The sequence below is a fragment of the Pinus tabuliformis genome, chromosome 1_1 (assembly GCF_031772625.1).
Source record: "Pinus tabuliformis cultivar Carrire ecotype Pingquan chromosome 1_1, CPIR1, whole genome shotgun sequence".
Classification (NCBI taxonomy): Eukaryota; Viridiplantae; Streptophyta; class Pinopsida; order Pinales; family Pinaceae; genus Pinus; species Pinus tabuliformis.
Genome location: NC_142297.1, coordinates 621,865,032 through 621,883,635, shown reverse-complemented (window position 1 = coordinate 621,883,635; position 18,604 = coordinate 621,865,032). Strand labels below are relative to the sequence as shown.

Here is an 18,604-nt window from a genome sequence, read left to right as displayed (position 1 = left end):
TTGTTAATTAGGTCAACCGTATTCTTCACGCTTCTAGGGTTTATTGAGTCAAAATAATATTTGTCATGAGTCAAGTTATTGTACTTGAGTCAAGTCCTATTTTGACATTTAGAAAAAGAATTTTATTTGAGTCAAAAATGTCAAATTTATCCCCACAAGACCAAGTCGGCCCTCGAAGGGATCCATTCAACCTCCTAGACGTGTATAAATAGAGAACAGTTCGACCTCATTTGGAGATAAGCAAGCAAGTTCAATTTTTGTGCCAAGAAGTGGAAGAAAACTAGCGAAATACTAGAGAAGAGTCAAAGTCAAAGGACAGATTGCGAGGGTCAAAAGAGAGAGAATATGCCCTAGAATTTGCCACACGCGAAAATTTCAGGAATTGCAAGGGTCGAAAGCAAACCTAATTGCAGGGGCTGAAAATCTGAAATTTGAGAAAGTTTGGAAGTCTTTGACTAGTGTTGACTTGAGTTGATTGTGTCTCATTGAAAGTGCTTGGAAGGAGGGGTGACTTGGGTCTTGTAGGAAGGAGGTCTTGGTCTTGGATTTTGGCTCTTGGATTTCTCACTTCGATTCGATTATATAAGAAGAGAAGAATTTATTGGGTTTTCCCCTTGGAAGGGTTTTGCCTTGGCTTGGAGCCTACATCTTGTGTTCATCGTCTTTTTGTGATCTTCATGGTTTGTGGTTTTGGTAATCGTTTGAAGAAAAGAACATAATAAAAGTAATAATAAGCCAACATATCTTCACAAGCAATTATCAAGTAAAAGAGAAATCATCCTAATTTTTTACTTGTTGATTTCTCAACAACCCCTTAGGTTAGGAGAACATTTCCTAGACATAGAAATAAGGGGCAAGGTTGTTGAAGTGGCAGTGGGTAGATTACCTAATAGTGTCCTTAGGTTTTCCCTTAAGGTTGGGACTTTTCCTCTAGAGAGAATCCAAGTGATGGCATGGCCACTTAACTACGCAGGGTCTGTTAAAGTTCATGAACCTAGCACCCCGCAATTAATTCTTAGCATATTTAGAATATATCTACTGAATAAATGCACAACTAGGTTCCTAACAAAAATGTTCGGCAGAAGCAAAATATTAACAACCAATCTCAATCACATGTGACACATACGGATTCTGCCCAATCAAATCAATTCTTCATTAAATCAGAACCTGCATGGGCTCTTGTCCTAGAATAATGGCCCAATTGAAAAATTTACAATAACAACATACCCTAGATAAATCCTTGATCTTTTTGGCTGATCTAGTTCTCCTATGCTACACCCTTACACCTTCCTTGAACCTGACACACTTGAGTATCACACTCCTCACTTGAGAAACTCCCTCTCAATGGATTGTGCAGTTGTATGGTGTGTCTTTCTCCTCTCCCTAGCCTTGCGTTTATAACTTTACAATGAGCTAAATCCCTAACCCTAATCTCCAAAGTGATTGACAATTGAGATTAGATCACACCTCACTTGAGATCGATGGTTGAGATTAAAACTTAATCACTAAAGTAAATATTTTTACTTTTCCTATGTTTCTTTAGCTCAATATCCAACATAATTAATTATGTGTTTTTCCTAAGTTACACTTAAGCTAACTTACAATAGAAACTTACACATACTCGAGAAAGTGTCTAAAGGAGACTTTAGGTGATTCTTGCATGCCTAGACACTTAGGCCTATGCAAAAGTACCTTCCCAAGCTACAAACATCGACAATCCCTCTTAGAAAGGGAGGTACTTTTGCTACCTAGAACTGGCTTCGATCCTGGAACTGCATCCACTTCCATGGTTGCTCCCTCTAAACCGGAAACCTTCCCTGCCACATGGTTTAGAAATATCTGAAGACCTACTCCCTTTGGACTTGTTCGTAGAAGTCTCTTACTCTGGAACATTTTGTAAGGTCATCTCATACTAGGAGACCTTCATGACATACTTGGGGGGATATGTTGAGTGCTCCTCCCTACCTAAACCTAAGGGTCGACTCTCTTTGAATTGTTCAACATTTGGAGTTGCCTGCTCCCTGTTCTCTGTCACTGCGCTACTTCTTGCCATTCCTTGAATGTGTTGGCCCTTTAGCCTATACAAGTTGCTCTCTCTAACTCTAGTGATGGGGCCCTCATTAGTGTTAGATCCCATGGGTTTGATCAATGCCTATCCATCCTAGAACGTTACATTGAACCCCTTCTTCTCTATCATAGAGACTAAAAGAAAACTCCACTTGAGTTATGGCATCCATAGCATGTTTATCACTTCCAACCTGCCTCCTCACTCAAACTGGACTATCATTGTTCCAATCCCCTTCACTGTATGTTTGGAATCAACACCAAACTCCACATACAATTCAAAGTCCCACTCGATTAGGTTGTCAAACAGTTGTCATTCTCCAGTCATATGTCGTGTGGCTTCACTATCCAATGGCCATGCACCAACTCGTAAGGTCCCTGAGGAAAGATAGGACACAAGTGTGAATACAATCTCAAACTTCTAGGAAAACTCTTCAAACTGAGCTTTTGTTGATGTACCTACAATTGACTACGTATTTTTTCCACCCTTCTTCCTCGTTGGACACTATACAGCATAGTGTCCTATCTTATGACATGCAAAACACATGACCTTAGTGAAGTCCTTCTTCATCTTCAGTAGTGAGGCTAACTCCTCACTCCTGCTACTCGAACCTTTTCCTTTGCTCTTCATTACCTGATTAGCAAGAGAAAGATTCTCATCATGACTCTTATGTTAGCCTCCCGATAGAGATTCTTCCTGAATCTCCTCCTAGATGAAATTATCCCACAGCCTATCCCAATCAAGAAGTTTCTCTCATGCCATGATGCCTTTAATGAAAGGAGCACACGGTTTAGTGAAGCAATTCAGGTCTGTCCTTACCATCTATCATGGCCTCCCCAACTACAGCCAACTTATCACAAACTTGTGTGATCTTGGTGACATAAGAAGTCATTGTTTCTAATTTTGTCATCATGGTGTTCTTGAGCTTTTCTCTCAACACCATCTTCCTATTGGTATTATCACTCTAGTATAACTTCATCAGAGCCTCCCACATCTCCCTTGTTATGTTCCTCTTGATAGGTAAGAAATGACATGATCCTTGACTGCATCCAATATAATCCTTTTCCCTTTCACATCCTTTTGATTGTGGATGGTCAGGTCTGCAGCCTCTTTAAGCAAAGTGATTTTGGTGTTAGCAAATTCCATATGCCATCTCCAATTCAAAAACTTAACTAAAAGGTTATGCCTGGTCCTTTAGGCACCCAAATCTGTAATGTTCCCTATTAATTAATTGCCCAAGGGAGGATGAAGTAGCCTATCCACCCCATAGGAAATAGTCAATGATAAACGGAGAAACCCATTACCCATTGTTTTTAGGGCAACATTGTGTAAATTGGGGTAATTGGGGCAAAAGTTGTGAAGGACGACAAAATTGGGGCTAAGTGTGTGGGGGGGAGGGGGGCGTGGGGGGGAGGACTCGTAACCCCTCAAATTAAAATAAGGAGAAGGGACCCCAAAAGGTATCTATAAATAAGAGAGAGGAGAAATCATTTTCTCATCACAATTGATTGGACTTTTTTGTTTGTGAGTTGAGGCTCTAAGGGTTTTAAGACCCCTTTTTCTTTTGATTAGTTTTCGGTGGTAATGATCCCAACCTAGTCATCCTCTCTTTCTCTCAACAGTTTGGAATACTTTTCTAAGGTATCTTACATTTGGTTGTTGGCCAAGCAAGGGAGAATTTTGTGGGGTATTGGCGTGGAAAGACATTGTGTTTCTTGTGGCTTTGTTAGGGCTCGCTCTGCAACATCATTATAGATGCAATCACAAGAACAACAAGGATCAGCTATTCACAAAATAGCCCTAAACCCACTCCAAGGCTTGCAGATAGCCCTGATCAAGATTACCTATAACAACGGAGTTATTTGTGGAACAAATATTGGTAGCAGATCCTTCAAGAACCGAGTTGAGGTCACTCCAGGGCAGCGGAACCCTCATCCACTCAACAGACTTCCATTTTCTAGCACCAAGACTTAATCTAAGGCATTTTGGAGCAACGAAGACCTCCCTCTAGGGTTTATTTGTATCAACACAAGGTTTTTGTGGTTGTCAAACAATACTTAGGTTCCTGAGGCCCTTTTAAAGGTTGTGAATCAACCTCAGGAGGCAATGCACCTCTTCCAAAACTCTCAACAACTCTTCCATGTCATGATCTAAGGCAGCATAAGGTTGCAGGTAAATTGGGCCAAAGGATCCCCTTCTACACACCAGTGGAGGCCATTCTATGGATGCAGACCAAGTCCTAAGTGTACGCTGAGGCAACATAGCCATTTTCCAAGATTTTGTTGATTGAACGTCCCTCTCACTAGTACTGATCAATGGCAACATGTAATTCTGGGCAGCGACAAAAGTTTGTGGCAGCACGACATGTAGTTGAAGACAACATCAAGATAAAGGGAATGCTTTTGCATCACTAACATAATTGTAAAAGTCATTATCAAACTATCTCTGAGACAACAAGTCTTGTAAGTTGGTTATTGGGTCAAATTTGTTATTATTTTTGTTGCAATCATATATAAAATGCTAGGGTTATATTGGAGGGATTGTCACTGCTATGGATACTTTACAACCATGCCATTCGGTGTAATAGCCCTGGGTGTAATTGTTAAATTGAAACTGATGTGAACTATTGATATTGTGAAATCTACTATTTGGTTACATTGTTGTGTATTCTATATTATCTTTGCCTGAAGTTGAGAAGAATACTGTGAAAATCAGTAGAGTTTATCTTGTGTTCTTATAACCCTAAGGGCAAGAATTCCCTAAGGATATTACAAAATCTACTTCCCAACTACAGTTGTTCCACTGTTGGCATCCACAGTCAGCCTACTATCGACTTACCCATAGCCCTATGGCCACGTTCTCTAGCTCGAACTGAAGTTGTCTTGTGTAGACCTGTCTGTCTATTCCACCTAACTTCCACGTGACACACTTCAACGTGAGCTATGGTTTGTGCACGACTGGGCTAACTGTGGCTCACCCTGATGACATTGCGGCCCAATCTGCATCATTCTCTATCTTGGCTGGCTAGGGGATGTGCCAGCTACCTGTCATTGAGCACTCTCAAACTCGATCTATTTACAGCAAACTACAACTATCTTGTGGCCCTGTTCATGGCCTGTTGGGCCTTGTACCAATCTCGACTCCTCACACATCTCTGCATATGATGGCCTGTGTTGGCTCTAACCTTGATCATTGTCTTGTCGCCACCCACCTTCACCTACATATGTTGTTGTAGCTTACCTGCATCCTGTGTGCTCACCCCAAACATTGACATTGTAGCTTTGTCCACAGCCTGTCGCAACCCTTCCTACATGCTCTGAGTACTAGCTGGACCAGTTTGCGGCCAGTCAACTACAGTTCCTGACAACCTCAATAACCTCAAATTTGTCCCATGTTGACCCTCGCAATTGAGTCTAACAACTTGTGGTTGTTGTCCCTCACGCCTGCATACTTTGCCCACTAGCAATTTATTCCCTAGCAACTACTTCCCACAACTTACCTGCACCACTCCTAGACTGTCACTTCCCACTCAACTTGTTGTGATCCCTTGTGGCAGCTACAGCCTAGCCTTTCTATTGACCGACTAGGTGGCCACCCAAAAAACGATTCTTCATTTGTTTTTTATTTACAATTCAACTTTACCCAGCAACGAAAATAAATTCTTTTGCCCCACTACGTAGCATACAGATTTAATTTGTACGCCCTTACATTAGCAAAAGTAAACTTGGTTGCTTGTACAGTTGTGGTTGAACCTGGCCCTAGCGATCGCTATATGAACTTGGCACATGAAAGGTTCTTAGAGTTTTTGCTTGAATACCATGTTAAATTTATTGAACCTAGCACCCTGCAATTAGTTCCTAGCAGATTTAGCATAGATCTACTAAATAAATGCCCAACTAGCTTGTTAACACAATTATTTAGCGAAAGCAAAATATTAACAACCAATCTTAATAACATGTAACAGATACAAATTACGCCTAGTCAAATCAGTTCTTCATTGAATCAGAACCTACTTGGGCTCTCGTCTTGGAATAATGGCCAAAATTAGAAATTTATAGTCACAACATGCCCTGAATTTGTTCCAACTGATCAAGCCCTAGATCTGTCCTTGATCTCCTTGGCTAATTTGGATCTTGTAGGCTACATCCCTGTACCTTCCTTGGACCTGACACACTTGAGTATGATACTCCTCACTCGAGAAAATCCCTTGCTCAATGACTTTTGCCACTCTATGGTGTGTATTTCTCCTCTCCTTAGCCTTACTTTTATAACTTTACATAGAGCTAATTCCCTAATCCGAATCTCCAAAGTGATTGAAAACCAAGATTAGATCTCACTTCACTTGAGACTGATGGTTGAGATTAAAACATAATCACTAAAGGAAATACTTTACTTTTCCTCAGTTTCTTTAGCTCAATAGCCGACACAATTAATTATGTGTTTTTCCTAAGTTAAACTAGGCTAAGTTAGACTTAAGCTAACTTACAATAGCAACTTACTCATACTTGAGCAAGTGTCCTAAAGAGACTTTGAGTGACTTTTGTACACCTAGACACTTAGGCCTGTGTAGAAGTACTTGCCTGAGCTACAAACATCAACAGGTTTGATGATTTCCTCATATGCATTTACACTTCAGAGTTTGTCATAGCCTAAAGTGTCACATCTTACATCCATAGATTAATCAGCACATTGCTCATAATACCAAAAGTGTGTTGTACATTCCACTTAAAATAAAATAAAATGAAGTTACTATAAAAAAATGGTAAAATGAAAAAATAATGCAAAGAGTATTCCTTACCCATAAGGACGACAATCATGATGTCTACAGCATGCAAAAACTCTAAAGTATGTTGAACATGAAAGGTTCCAGACACGAAATAGATAGCTAAGTTTCCCACATTATTTGTAACTCTAGGGAGAAGTCTTAGGGAATCAATATATGCTGGATGAGAAGCACTTCAGTTTGGGGAACTTGTAAATAGTGTCAAATTGTCTAGTCCACATCTTCCAATGCATTACCCAATAAGTAAAATCACGTCCATTTATACACAGCTGTCGTACCTGACTAAAAATTAGGCACAACCATCTATAATACAAGTTCAAAGCACTGATTGGTGAGGAGCATGCTTATAGTAAATGCTTACCGACAAATTCAACAGGGAAAACAGTGCATTTCTGGACAATCATTACATTAGGATCAGGCGATGATAGAACAGCATTTGGTACAATCTCTTTTGTCTTGTGAAACCACCACAAACTTGTCTGATTTAAAACCTGGAAAAAAAAAACGAATTCAGAATGTGTAGATCTAAAAAACAAAACAGGTCAATGTTTTAGCTGAATTCAAAAGCCTACCTTAAAAGTTTAAGTCGTTCAAATTTCTATACCATATACATTTCAGTGTTTCACTTAAGGAAGTTTTGATCTTGAAGATGAAAATAGATTTGAACAACAAAACAAAGCTTTTGCAGAAGTCAAGAGCTAATTTACTTGGTCCATTTCTCTTTGACATATGTTTTAATTATATGGGGCAAGCTCTGACATCTCCTGCATAAATATCTCATACTCCTTTTAACTAACCAACATTTCCTGCATAAATATCTCATATTCCTTTTAATTGACCAACAGTCCTATCCCATGTTCCTATCTTCACAATTATCACACATATACTGCAGCAATGCATTCTCTTTCATGTGAACTTCGGAGTTAATCTATATGGCATAGTTCAGTGAAACACAATGGGCACAGTGTATATTAATGTACTTAATGATTAAAGCGTTACTTTTATCAGTGATACATCGCCTGTATCGCGATATATTGCCTATATTGTGATATCATGAGTTGTTCACCAAGCCAATAATATCAACAATAATTTTCTTTTGAAATTATTGCAACAATTTTAGTAAGTATTACAACTCAATGAAAATTATCACCCTGTCCATGTCAATATCGCCTTATATCTGGATTCCTGGTATTTTAACCCTTATTTTCCAAAAGCGAGTTAAGGGATTGACCTTTGAGGATACTATGACCATTTTCCATTAAACAAACAAGGAGAAACCCATTGGTTTCATTGCCATGATTCATCTCATCAAATACATTTATTTTTGTTTTGCTGTGATTTTGCATCATGCTGTCAAAACTTATAACTCAAGACAGATATCATATTTCGGTATCGACATGTGATGTATTACTTGACATCTTATGCATCTTATATATTAGTTTTATTTTCATATTTATGTAGAAAAGTGTTTGTTTAATTTGTTTTCTTATATGTCTAAAGAATAAAAAAAAGGATAATTTTTGTATTTATTTTTAATTTCTAGATATTTTCCTGACATTACCGATAAGTTATATTCGAGAGCCTCCAAAATAAATTCTCTGAGACAATAAATGTAACTAAATATTTGGGTTTTCAATATTGTCAATGTTATCACCAAAGTATTGATCACGCGATAACATGACTCACATAAATAGCAACCAAGTAGGCCTCATTTCAATACATCTTCACATAATTTCTCGTCATTTATTGCAAAATTCTCAATCATTTTATGAGAAATTTTGAAATTGATAGGGTTTCTAACATATAACTTTGAACAACCATTCAAGGGTGGCAAGTACCGGGTAGGGGATGCTTTATGGACCTAGAGGTGAAATAGAACTAACCTATTCATAGAGTTGGAGTACCGTTTCTAGATTATTTCAGACGCAAAATAGCCTGCACATAGAGTTCTCGTATCTAGCCACAGCCACTGTATTCATGGCACCAGGAACGCCAAAGGAGGCTGGCAGCCATTGCAATCTCAGTCAGCAAATTGGGAAGCAGTGCCGACCACCAAGCCCAGCTATGGAAGCAAGATGTCGACACCACTGAAACTCAGTCCCTGAGTCTGCGATTATGGACACCGATGTGCAAGTCGACCTCATCACCCTCAACCTACATATGGACCTATTTGTTGAAGTTTGTAGCTATGGTTGATCTTTATAATTAACATTTTAGCCCTTGATATGCAGGTAATGATAAATGCCAATCATGTTCTTCATGTTGGCTCCAAAAAGAAAAATTTTGAATTTGTAAAAGCTCAAAATTTTGGCTCCAATTGTAAAGTCGGCCCCAGTATAGACGCACCTATTCAGATAAGCCAGTCTACTATAAATATGTGCCATTCGACCTTGCTCCAAGCAAAGCAATTCGGCTCTGTCTGAGGCAAGCAAGTTCGGCCTATATGAGTCAGCGAAGAAATATATCTGAGATCAGAAAAGAGGACAAAGGTCTGAGGCAAGCAAACGAAAGTCTGAGACCAGCAAAGGGCAAGTCTAAGGTCAGCAAAGAGCACGAACTGAAGCAGATTATTCTGAGGTTGTTATCTTTGTTGCAGGACCAAACCTATGGGCATAAATAAGTTGCAGGACAGAATTGATGGATAAGGGAGCAGGCTGAAGTTATTGGACCAGGTTTGACCTAGCTTTAGTATTGGTCAGTTTGACCTTGTATATGACATGATGTATCTCTGTTGAACTTAATGATTTCTCTAAGAAGAAAGGTTGCTGGGTTTTTCCCCATGTGGATTTTCCCAGGGTAAATTATTGTGTTCTTGTGTGGCTGTCTCTTTATGATCCTACTGGAATTTTTGTTTTTACTGTTGAGATTCTTTGTGCAATTACTTTATGATGAATAATAAATGCAAGAAAAGATTAACCTAAGATAAGATCATAAGAAGTAATTGTCTGTTGAGAGGATCCTTTAAAAATCAACATGGTATCAGATCCATTGGGTGAAAGAGAAGCCTTGTCAGTCAGCCTGTTTTGATAGAATTTCTATGACAATGAAGTACACCAAGAAGCACTAGCCTAATATTGCAGTAGGACAACAAGCTTCATCTGAACCATATTACAGTAGGGCAAAAATCTACAGTGAAAAATGTCCTTATTTGCAAAGAAGTTCTGATCTGCCAAGTCGAAATTCAAGGTCAAATGCCTGGTGTAAAGAAGGAATTTTTGTTTAAAGATATGTGCTTATTCTAAAGAGGACCAAAGCCCTAATTCTGAGCCTCAGACCATCCATCTCAGTAGAACAAATAACTCAGACCTTGAAGAGGTCAAATCTAATATCAGATCAGAAGGCCGAAAAGTCAATGAGGCCATTTAGAGACGCTGAATTAGCTGCAGACTGCATTACAGTAGGCCGAGTAGACTCAGATGTATGATACAAAGATCTCAAATCTTAATTCAAGGGATCAAGGCACCTCAGACTAGGTCACGGATCCACAGAAGGCAGGTTACAACTTTACATTGATACATCTGATCTCATCTACAAGAACCAACGGTAATAGAAGCATAAAAGATGCACTGTACTAAAAGGGATCCAAGTCTAGGTAATTAAGCCTTACCTAAGTTTGATTGCATAAGACCGAAGCCCTTAGGGCTGATAATAGAGGCCAAATGACTTCACTAATGATCCACACAGTCAATTGAAAGGGTAGATTACATTTTTGTCTTGATAATACTATTGTGACTTTGGCAAAGTTTTGAAAGTCCATCATTGGAACATACCTTGTTTACAAGAATTCCTAAGCATAAAAAGAGTTTTTGACTAAGGCCGAGGATCTTGACTATATTGGACACTTGATATATTATTTTTTTGATTTGATATCATTTTGATACATTCTTGAGATCAAAGATCAAAATCCAAAAAAGTTGAAGATCTCAGAACTTGTGAGACCAATCTGTTGTTTTCAAGCAATTGTAGATAGAAGTTGCCAAAGTTCATTGTAAAAAAGGATTACTTCTCAGAAGCCGAGATTAGTTGGTCTGCTACAAGGCCGAAAAGTCTTCAGAAGATCAAAGAATATCAGAAGGTATTTGCCTCAGTGAAAGTCAAAGCTAGCAAAGTCTGATTGCATTGCAAGAGACAATCCAGAGGACCTTGTAAAGATCTATGACAATTGTAACAAACAAAGTTCGTATACACAATGGAGTAATCTTCAAAATACTTCGAAGAAAATGAAGCAAGGGGTTGAAGCTCTTTTCAATCAAGGAAGCTGCTGAAAGAAGCCTGGATGACCTAAAGGTAAATAACGTATGTATGTTTGTATTCAATTTTATAAAGTCATGTTGTATGGTTGCAGGTAACATGAATCACTGCTCTATCTTAAGAAGCATGATCATAGGATGCCGGAAGGCATGGGTCACATTAAATGAAATCAACATGATATGTGCTCATATGAAGTATAAGGTAATTGACTACAATTTGAGGAACTCTGAAGCTCCTAGGAATGAAATGTGTGAAGAAAGGAAGGAAGAGATAGTGAGATATGCAACCATGGTAAAGGCAATCAAAATCCGGAAGACCAAGAAGATTCGACTAGGAAATTTCCTGGAAAGATATGAAGACTCTGATGGAAGTTTGAAAATGATGAAGACCCTTGACAATGGATATCTTTGGGAGATATGTCAACACGTATGCAGGATGCTAATGCAAACTAGAAGATGTCATGACGAAAGACCATCACAAAGGTAATTTTTATTTAAGTGTTCATTTCTTATTTTCGAACAAATATCTGAATAGGCTTATGTAGGACTGCCAAAGGAAGAATTGTGGATGTCTTCCCAAAGGCGTTAGGATATTCCGACACATAGGAAATAGTTAAGTACAACTTGGTATAGTGTAGAGTTAGGTATAGAGTTAGGTAAAGTGTGTTTCTTTACCGTTGTACATTTTGTAACTTACAATCCGATGATCATGATATGTAGTGATCCGACGGTTCATTCTCTCCTCGGTATTACCGACACTTGATCCGTGGCTTGACACCCGATTGGTCCATGATTTCTATTTAAAGCACATGGAGGGTCATTTGTAGTAAAAATCCGTGCATGAGAGAAACATATGTAAATTTTCATTCTTTTATTAATAAATTGCCTGAAGTGGCCGCGTTGGCTCAGGCCGTGGACTGTTTCCCTCTTTGAGGGTTTTAACCACGTCAAAATACTGGTGTATTGATCTGCGATCTGGTTGTGAGCGATGTCCTTTTGGTGTTCTGTCTGAGGAACTTACCCTGTAAATTCCTACATGGTATCAGAGCTATCTGAGGGCCGCGTCCGTTGGTGATCCAAATCTGAAGCCGGTAGAACTGCATCCGACTGCTGTTTCCTAGATCTGCTGTTTCTGATTGCTTTCGGGCCGAGAGGACTGCTCTGTTGTGTTGGGAGCATCTATTCCAGTGAGGAACCCCTTTCATTTCACGCGAAAAGGTTTCCGGTAGCCCTAGCTGCGTCATTTTTAAGATCTGGAGGTATACAGTGTTTATTTGCAGTTTACTGTTATTTTCTCTCTGCTTATTTCGGTTTCGGTTTATTTAGATTTTTTTTTAACCGGATCTATACCTTTCATTTCTGCGTATGCTCTTTGCCCTGCGACTCTGTGCGATCTGGGCAAATCAGAAACAGAAAGGAAGGATTTTTCTCATGCGTATGCTCTTTTCCCTGCACCTTAGTGTGATATCGGAAAATCAGAAACATTGAGAAAAATATTTAGTTTTTCAGCTAAAGCTAACTTTGAGCCGCAAGGTTCATTTTTTAAAATATTTAGTTTTTCGGCTAAAGCTAACCTCGAGACATAAGGTTCGTTTTCTTTGCATGTCCGTGTTGGGTTTTGTGTTTTTTGTTTTGTAGGGAAAAAGAGCTTTCTCAAAGCAAGCACGCAACCCAAAGCACCCCCCCCCCCTCTCTCTCTCTCTCAAATTTTTTGTATAGCTCAATTGGTTCAAAGCTATTTTAAGAGAGTAGAGGTCTTGGGTTCAAGTCTCCATTTTGTGAAGGCGGACTTTTTCATTTCCGCACATTCCCGCACTTCGTCGGCAACTTCAACAACCTTTTTTCAAAAAGCCATAACTTCTTCATCCGGAAGCCGTTTTCAGAGCCGTTTTTTTTAAACCAGCCTAATTTTTCGAGATCTATCCATTGGAACACTTAGTTTCAGCATCTTTAGCTTCAGTTTCTGTTGAAATGGAAAGTCAATACCAAGTTACCCTTGACAGCACTAACTACTTCCAATGGTTGTCCTACATTGAGGATTTACTCAGAAGTAAAGGTCTCTACAGAATAGCCTCAGGCCAAGAAAAGAAACCGAAGGATGAAGATAAAGCTGCTAAATGGGAAAATAGGCAAGATCAAGCACGTGGATTGATAGGGATGTCTATTTCTCCAGATCTTAGATTCCATATTGCAGAAATTGATACTCCTGAGGAAGCAATGAAACAAATCAATAAAGTTTTTGGGATTAAAAATGAAATTAGAGCCCATCAACTTGAAAATGAGTTGCTTACATTGGACCCTAATAATTTTTCTTGCATTGAAGATTTCTTGTCCAAGTTCAAGACCCTTAGATATCTTTTGGAAGGTGTTAAAGTTAAGAAAGAAGATAGTAAACTTATCTATTCCATTCTTACAAAGTTGGGACTAGCCTACTCTGTGTTTGTTTCCACCTTCCATTCTACAAGAGAAGCCTTCATTTCTCAAGGAACAGACTACAAGTCCCCTTCCTTTGACTCTTTTTGTGATTCTTTAATAAGAGAACAAGAAAAACTCTTACACCTTGGTCTTCTTAATCTTGGAAACTCTTCCAAGAAAGCGTTAGCCGCCCAGCAGCAACCAAATTCAAAGAATCCTAAGAAGTCATATCCTAAAAAGAATGGTCCTAAACCAAACAAGGGTCCTAAGCAATTTCAGCCCCAAAATGAAAAATCATTTCAACAAAATGATAAGACAAATAAAAACAAAGGGAAGAAGACTGATAGACATTGCAATTTTTGTAATCGAGATGGCCACTTAGAATCAAAATGCTTTAAGAAGATGGAAGCCTTGGAAGCAGCAATGAAGAAGCATAACATCCATTTGGGGCAATCTTCAACTTCAACTTCATCTTCAGGAATGGCACTTTCTGCATGTGGTTGTCAAGCATCTCGGTCTGGCTATGCATTAAATGTATCTTCTTCTTCTCATTCTCATGAGTGGCTCATTGATTCTGGAGCTTCTTATCACATGGCCAAAAACAAAGCCATGTTTTCTTCTTTAAATGATTGTAACACCAAAAATATATATGTTGGTGATGATAGATCTCTTAATGTTGTAGGGACTGGAACTGTTCATCTAGACAATGATCAGTTTAATGATGTATTATGTGTTCCAACCTTATCCTGCAACCTTCTATCTGTATATCAGATAACTCATTCAGGTGAAGGTAAAATCGTTGAATTTTCACCTCATGATGTTGTAATCAAGGACTTAAGAGATCCTAAACAGATTTTGGCTACTGGCATTGCTGATGATTCTACAAGGTTGTATAAGTTTCACAACTTTGGGTCATCAAATCTTCCCTCAGTATTTGTTGCTCATAACGATGAAGTGAGCAAACTTTGGCATGAGCAATTTGGTCACTTAAACTATCGCTCCCTTCAGCATCTATGTAAAGAAAATATGGTGACAGGTCTTCCTATGGTATCTTGCAGAGATGGTGTTTGTTCCGGATGTGTACTCGGAAAACATCATCGGGACAGTTTTGAAAAACGTGCCTCTTGGCACGCCTCAGCCCCTTTACAGCTTGTGCATAGTGATTTATGTGGTCCACTTCCAGTTGTGTCATTCTCTGGCTGCAAGTATTTCTTAACTTTCATTGATGATTTCTCCAGACGCACTTGGGTATACTTCTTAAAACTCAAGAGTGAAGTATTTAACACTTTTTTGGCCTTCAAGGCCTTTGTTGAAAAACAATCTGGACATCAAATTCTTAAGTTAAGATCTGATAATGGCGGAGAATATGTTAAAAACACATTCATCAACTATTGCACTGAGAATGGAATTCAAAGGCAACATACTGTTCCATATACTCCACAACAAAATGGTGTAGCTGAAAGGAAGAATCGCACCTTAAAGGAAATGGCTAATTGTATGCTACAATCTAAAGGACTTGGTCTTAGTTTTTGGGCAGAAGAAATTAACTGTGCAAATTACATAATAAATCGCACTCCTACTAAGGCTTTAAAGAATATCACTCCAGAAGAAGCATGGAGCTCAATCAAACCAGATGTAAGTCACTTTCGTGTTTTTGGAAGTGAAGCGTGGGCCCATATTCCAGATGAAAAGCATAAAGCTTTAGAACCTAAGAGTGAAAAATGTACTTTTGTTGGATATTCTGAAGATGTCAAAGGCTATAGACTTATTCCATTTAAGTCCAAAAATGTTATCATTAGAAGAGATGTAAAATTTGATGAAAATATATCGGCCTGCGAGCCTAGTCCGGCGGATGTGCCACCTCTCCCTATCTCTTCTACCTTTGAAAACATTTCTTCTTCAGATGATGAAAGTGAGGATGACAATCCTCCCCCACCATCTCAGGATCCTCCTTCAGCTCCTGAGCTTCCAAAATGGGTTCGTGCTACTCGAGATGCAGCAGGTGATCTTGCCGGTGATCCTACAGATCAGTGATGCACACGTTCTCAGTTCGAGAGAGCCTCTTCTTTACTGGCTCAAGCTCCAGTAAATTATGATCCTGACACCTTTGCAGAAGCTTCACGCCATCCAGATTGGGAAGCAGCTATGAATGAAGAATATCATTCATTATTGGCAAATGATACATGGGATCTTGTTCCTCTACCAAAGGGACGAAAACTTGTTAGAAGCAAATGGGTTTACAGAACCAAGTATGGACCAGATGGGAAAGTTGATAAACATAAAGCTCGTCTTGTTGCTAAAGGTTTTTCACAGGTTGAAGGCATTGACTACACTGAAACCTTCTCCCCTGTTGCCAAAATGAACTCTATCCGCCTTGTTCTTTCCCTTGCTGCCTCTTTCAAATGGGAAGTCCATCAGATGGATGTTAAATCTGCCTCCTTGCATGGGGACTTGCATGAAGAAATCTATATGGAACAACCCATTGGCTTCATACAAACAGACTCCAGCCTTGTATGTCGACTTAAGAAATCCCTTTATGGTCTCAAGCAAGCTCCTCGGGCTTGGTATGCCAAAATGGATAGCTTTCTTTTAGAATCTGGCTTTTCTAGGTGTCATTCTGACAATACTGTCTACACCAAGAAAGTGGGCAACTCTCTTATCATCCTTGTTCTTTATGTTGATGATCTTATCCTTACTGGTAGTGATCCCAACCTTATAAACAATGTGAAGTCTAGCCTTAAAAGGAAATTTGAAATGACAGACTTAGGACACTTACACTATTTTCTCGGTCTTCAAGTCTTGCAATCCAAGGAGGGTATTTCCCTTTCCCAGTCCAAGTATGCTTGTGATATTCTACGTCATTTTCACATGGAAGACTGTAAGCCAGCCCCTTCTCCCTTTCAGTCTGGAGTCAAACTTTCAGTCACTTGTAATTCTCCTGAAGTTGATGCTACCTTATACCGTCAACTTGTAGGAAAAATTTTGTATCTAACCCATACTCATCCTGACCTTTCCTTTGCTGTTGGCCTTGTTGCTCGGTTCATGCAAAACCCCCGTGAAAGTCATTGGAAAGCAGCTAAAAGAATACTTCGTTATGTTCGAGGTACAGTTCAGTTTGGGATTCATTACAGTGCCGAAGCATCTCCTCTATTGGTTGGTTTCACTGATTCCGGATGGACTGGTGACCCTGATGATCGGAAGTCTACTGTCGGTTATGTGTTCACTCTTGGTTCAGGACCTATTACATGGGCTTGTAAGAAACAAGCTGCCATTTCTCTTTCATCAGCAGAAGCAGAGTATCGTGGTGCCGTAGAAGCTAGTAAGGAAGCCTTGTGGCTTCGTCAGATCCTGTCAGAGTTTGGCTTTCAGCAGCAGCATCCGACTACACTTTGGTGTGATAATCAAAGTGCCATTCAGCTATGCAAAGATCCAGTCCAACATCAGCGCAGCAAACACATTGAACTGCACATGCACTTCATCAGAAAGCTCATTCATCACCATGTTCTTGAAGTGCAATATTGTTCAACAGATGATCAAGTGGCAGACATCTTTACAAAGGCTCTCACAGAGGCGAAGTTCACTAAACTTCGATTTCTGGTTGGAGTTCAAGAAGTTGTCACTAAGGGGGGATAGGCTCTAGTGCCTCCTTCCTTCTCCTATTGTGTCATATTTGTAAATCCTTCAATCCTATGCCAAGTTGTTCTTAAGGGGGGATGTTAGGATATTCCGACACATAAGAAATAGTTAAGTACAACTTGGTATAGTGTAGAGTTAGGTATAGAGTTAGGTAAAGTGTGTTTCTTTACCGTTGTACATTTTGTAACTTACAATCCGACGGTCACGATATGTAGTGATCCGACGGTTCATTCTCTCCTCGATATTACCGACACTTGATCCGTGGCTTGACACCCGATTGGTCCATGATTTCTATTTAAAGCGCATGGAGGGTCATTTGTAGTAAAAATCCGTGCATGAGAGAAACATATGTAAATTTTCATTCTTTTATTAATAAATTGCCTGAAGTGGCCGCGTTGGCTCAGGTCGTGGACTGTTTCCCTCTTTGAGGGTTTTAACCACGTCAAAATACTGGTGTATTGATCTGCGATCTGGTTGTGAGCGGTGTCCTTTTGGTGTTCTGTCTGAGGAACTTACCCTGTAAATTCCTACAAAAGGACCATGTAGAAGGATCACTTTCTAATGAAAAGAGTGATGGCATGACTGGCTCATGGATGAAAGTGATGGATGGTCTGTGCCCTATGTAGAAGTCACAAAAGATGAAGACTCCGTGACAAAGGAATTTGTGACATTGAAGGAGTTCTTCAAGTAGCTGAGGAGTTGTTGTAGGTCCCTAATTAAGAGGGAGCCTAAAAATAAGTTTCTTACTTGGAAGAAACTTGGAAATTCCTAAGCCAAGAGGGAGCTTCGGTACATTCCTTCTGTAGGAATGAGTACATTCCTTTATTGGAATAGATATGTCCTCCCTAATTGAGAGGGAGAGATAGACACTACATTCTTGTCTTCACTTGGGAAGAAAGAATAGAGGATTGAATAACCATCTGGCATTCGATACTCTTTGAGAATGTGGTAGGGCATTCAAGACAAGGGCAGTCGTGGATCAATATTCTTTGAGGACTGGCTATCCAAGATAAAGAATAGTCCAAAGAAGGTCATACCCAATGAACACCCGGGTGGAGTATGTACCTTGAGAGACAATGATTATGGTGTCTATAAATCATTGGTCTTGCTGCCATTATGCTATGATCTTGTGGATAGAGTTGTTAGTCAAAGCCTTGCTATGTGACAATGTTGGTTAGATATGATGTTATAAAGATGTGTTACCAATTCGACTCTTCTTATGAGAAATTCTTCATATTGAGAATGACCAAGTACCATTATGAATACCTCCCTAGTTAAGAGGGAGTGTTGAAAAGTGGAACTAGGTTTAGTCTTCATAATGACATGTAATCTTGATTTTTGTAAATGATGAAAAATAAAATAAAATTATTATTATAATGCCTTGCTTCATGGGTTTCATGAGCAAGAGGTTTTATTTTAGATGGCTCCTATTGAGAGCCTTTAGGATTTGAAAAG

At 39.2% G+C, this 18,604-nt stretch overlaps 1 protein-coding gene across 3 annotated transcripts in view; it reads right to left on the bottom strand.

The window, feature by feature from the left end:
* Window positions 1–18,604, bottom strand: part of PUR7 (purin 7) — a 234,922-nt gene that overhangs the window by 138,121 nt on the left and 78,197 nt on the right. For all 3 annotated transcript variants that reach the window (XM_089392427.1, XM_089392426.1, XM_089392425.1), the window contains one exon: window positions 7,210–7,339. In XM_089392427.1, coding sequence (XP_089248553.1) covers window positions 7,210–7,339 — 130 coding nt within the window. The remainder of the gene's footprint in view (window positions 1–7,209; window positions 7,340–18,604) is intronic.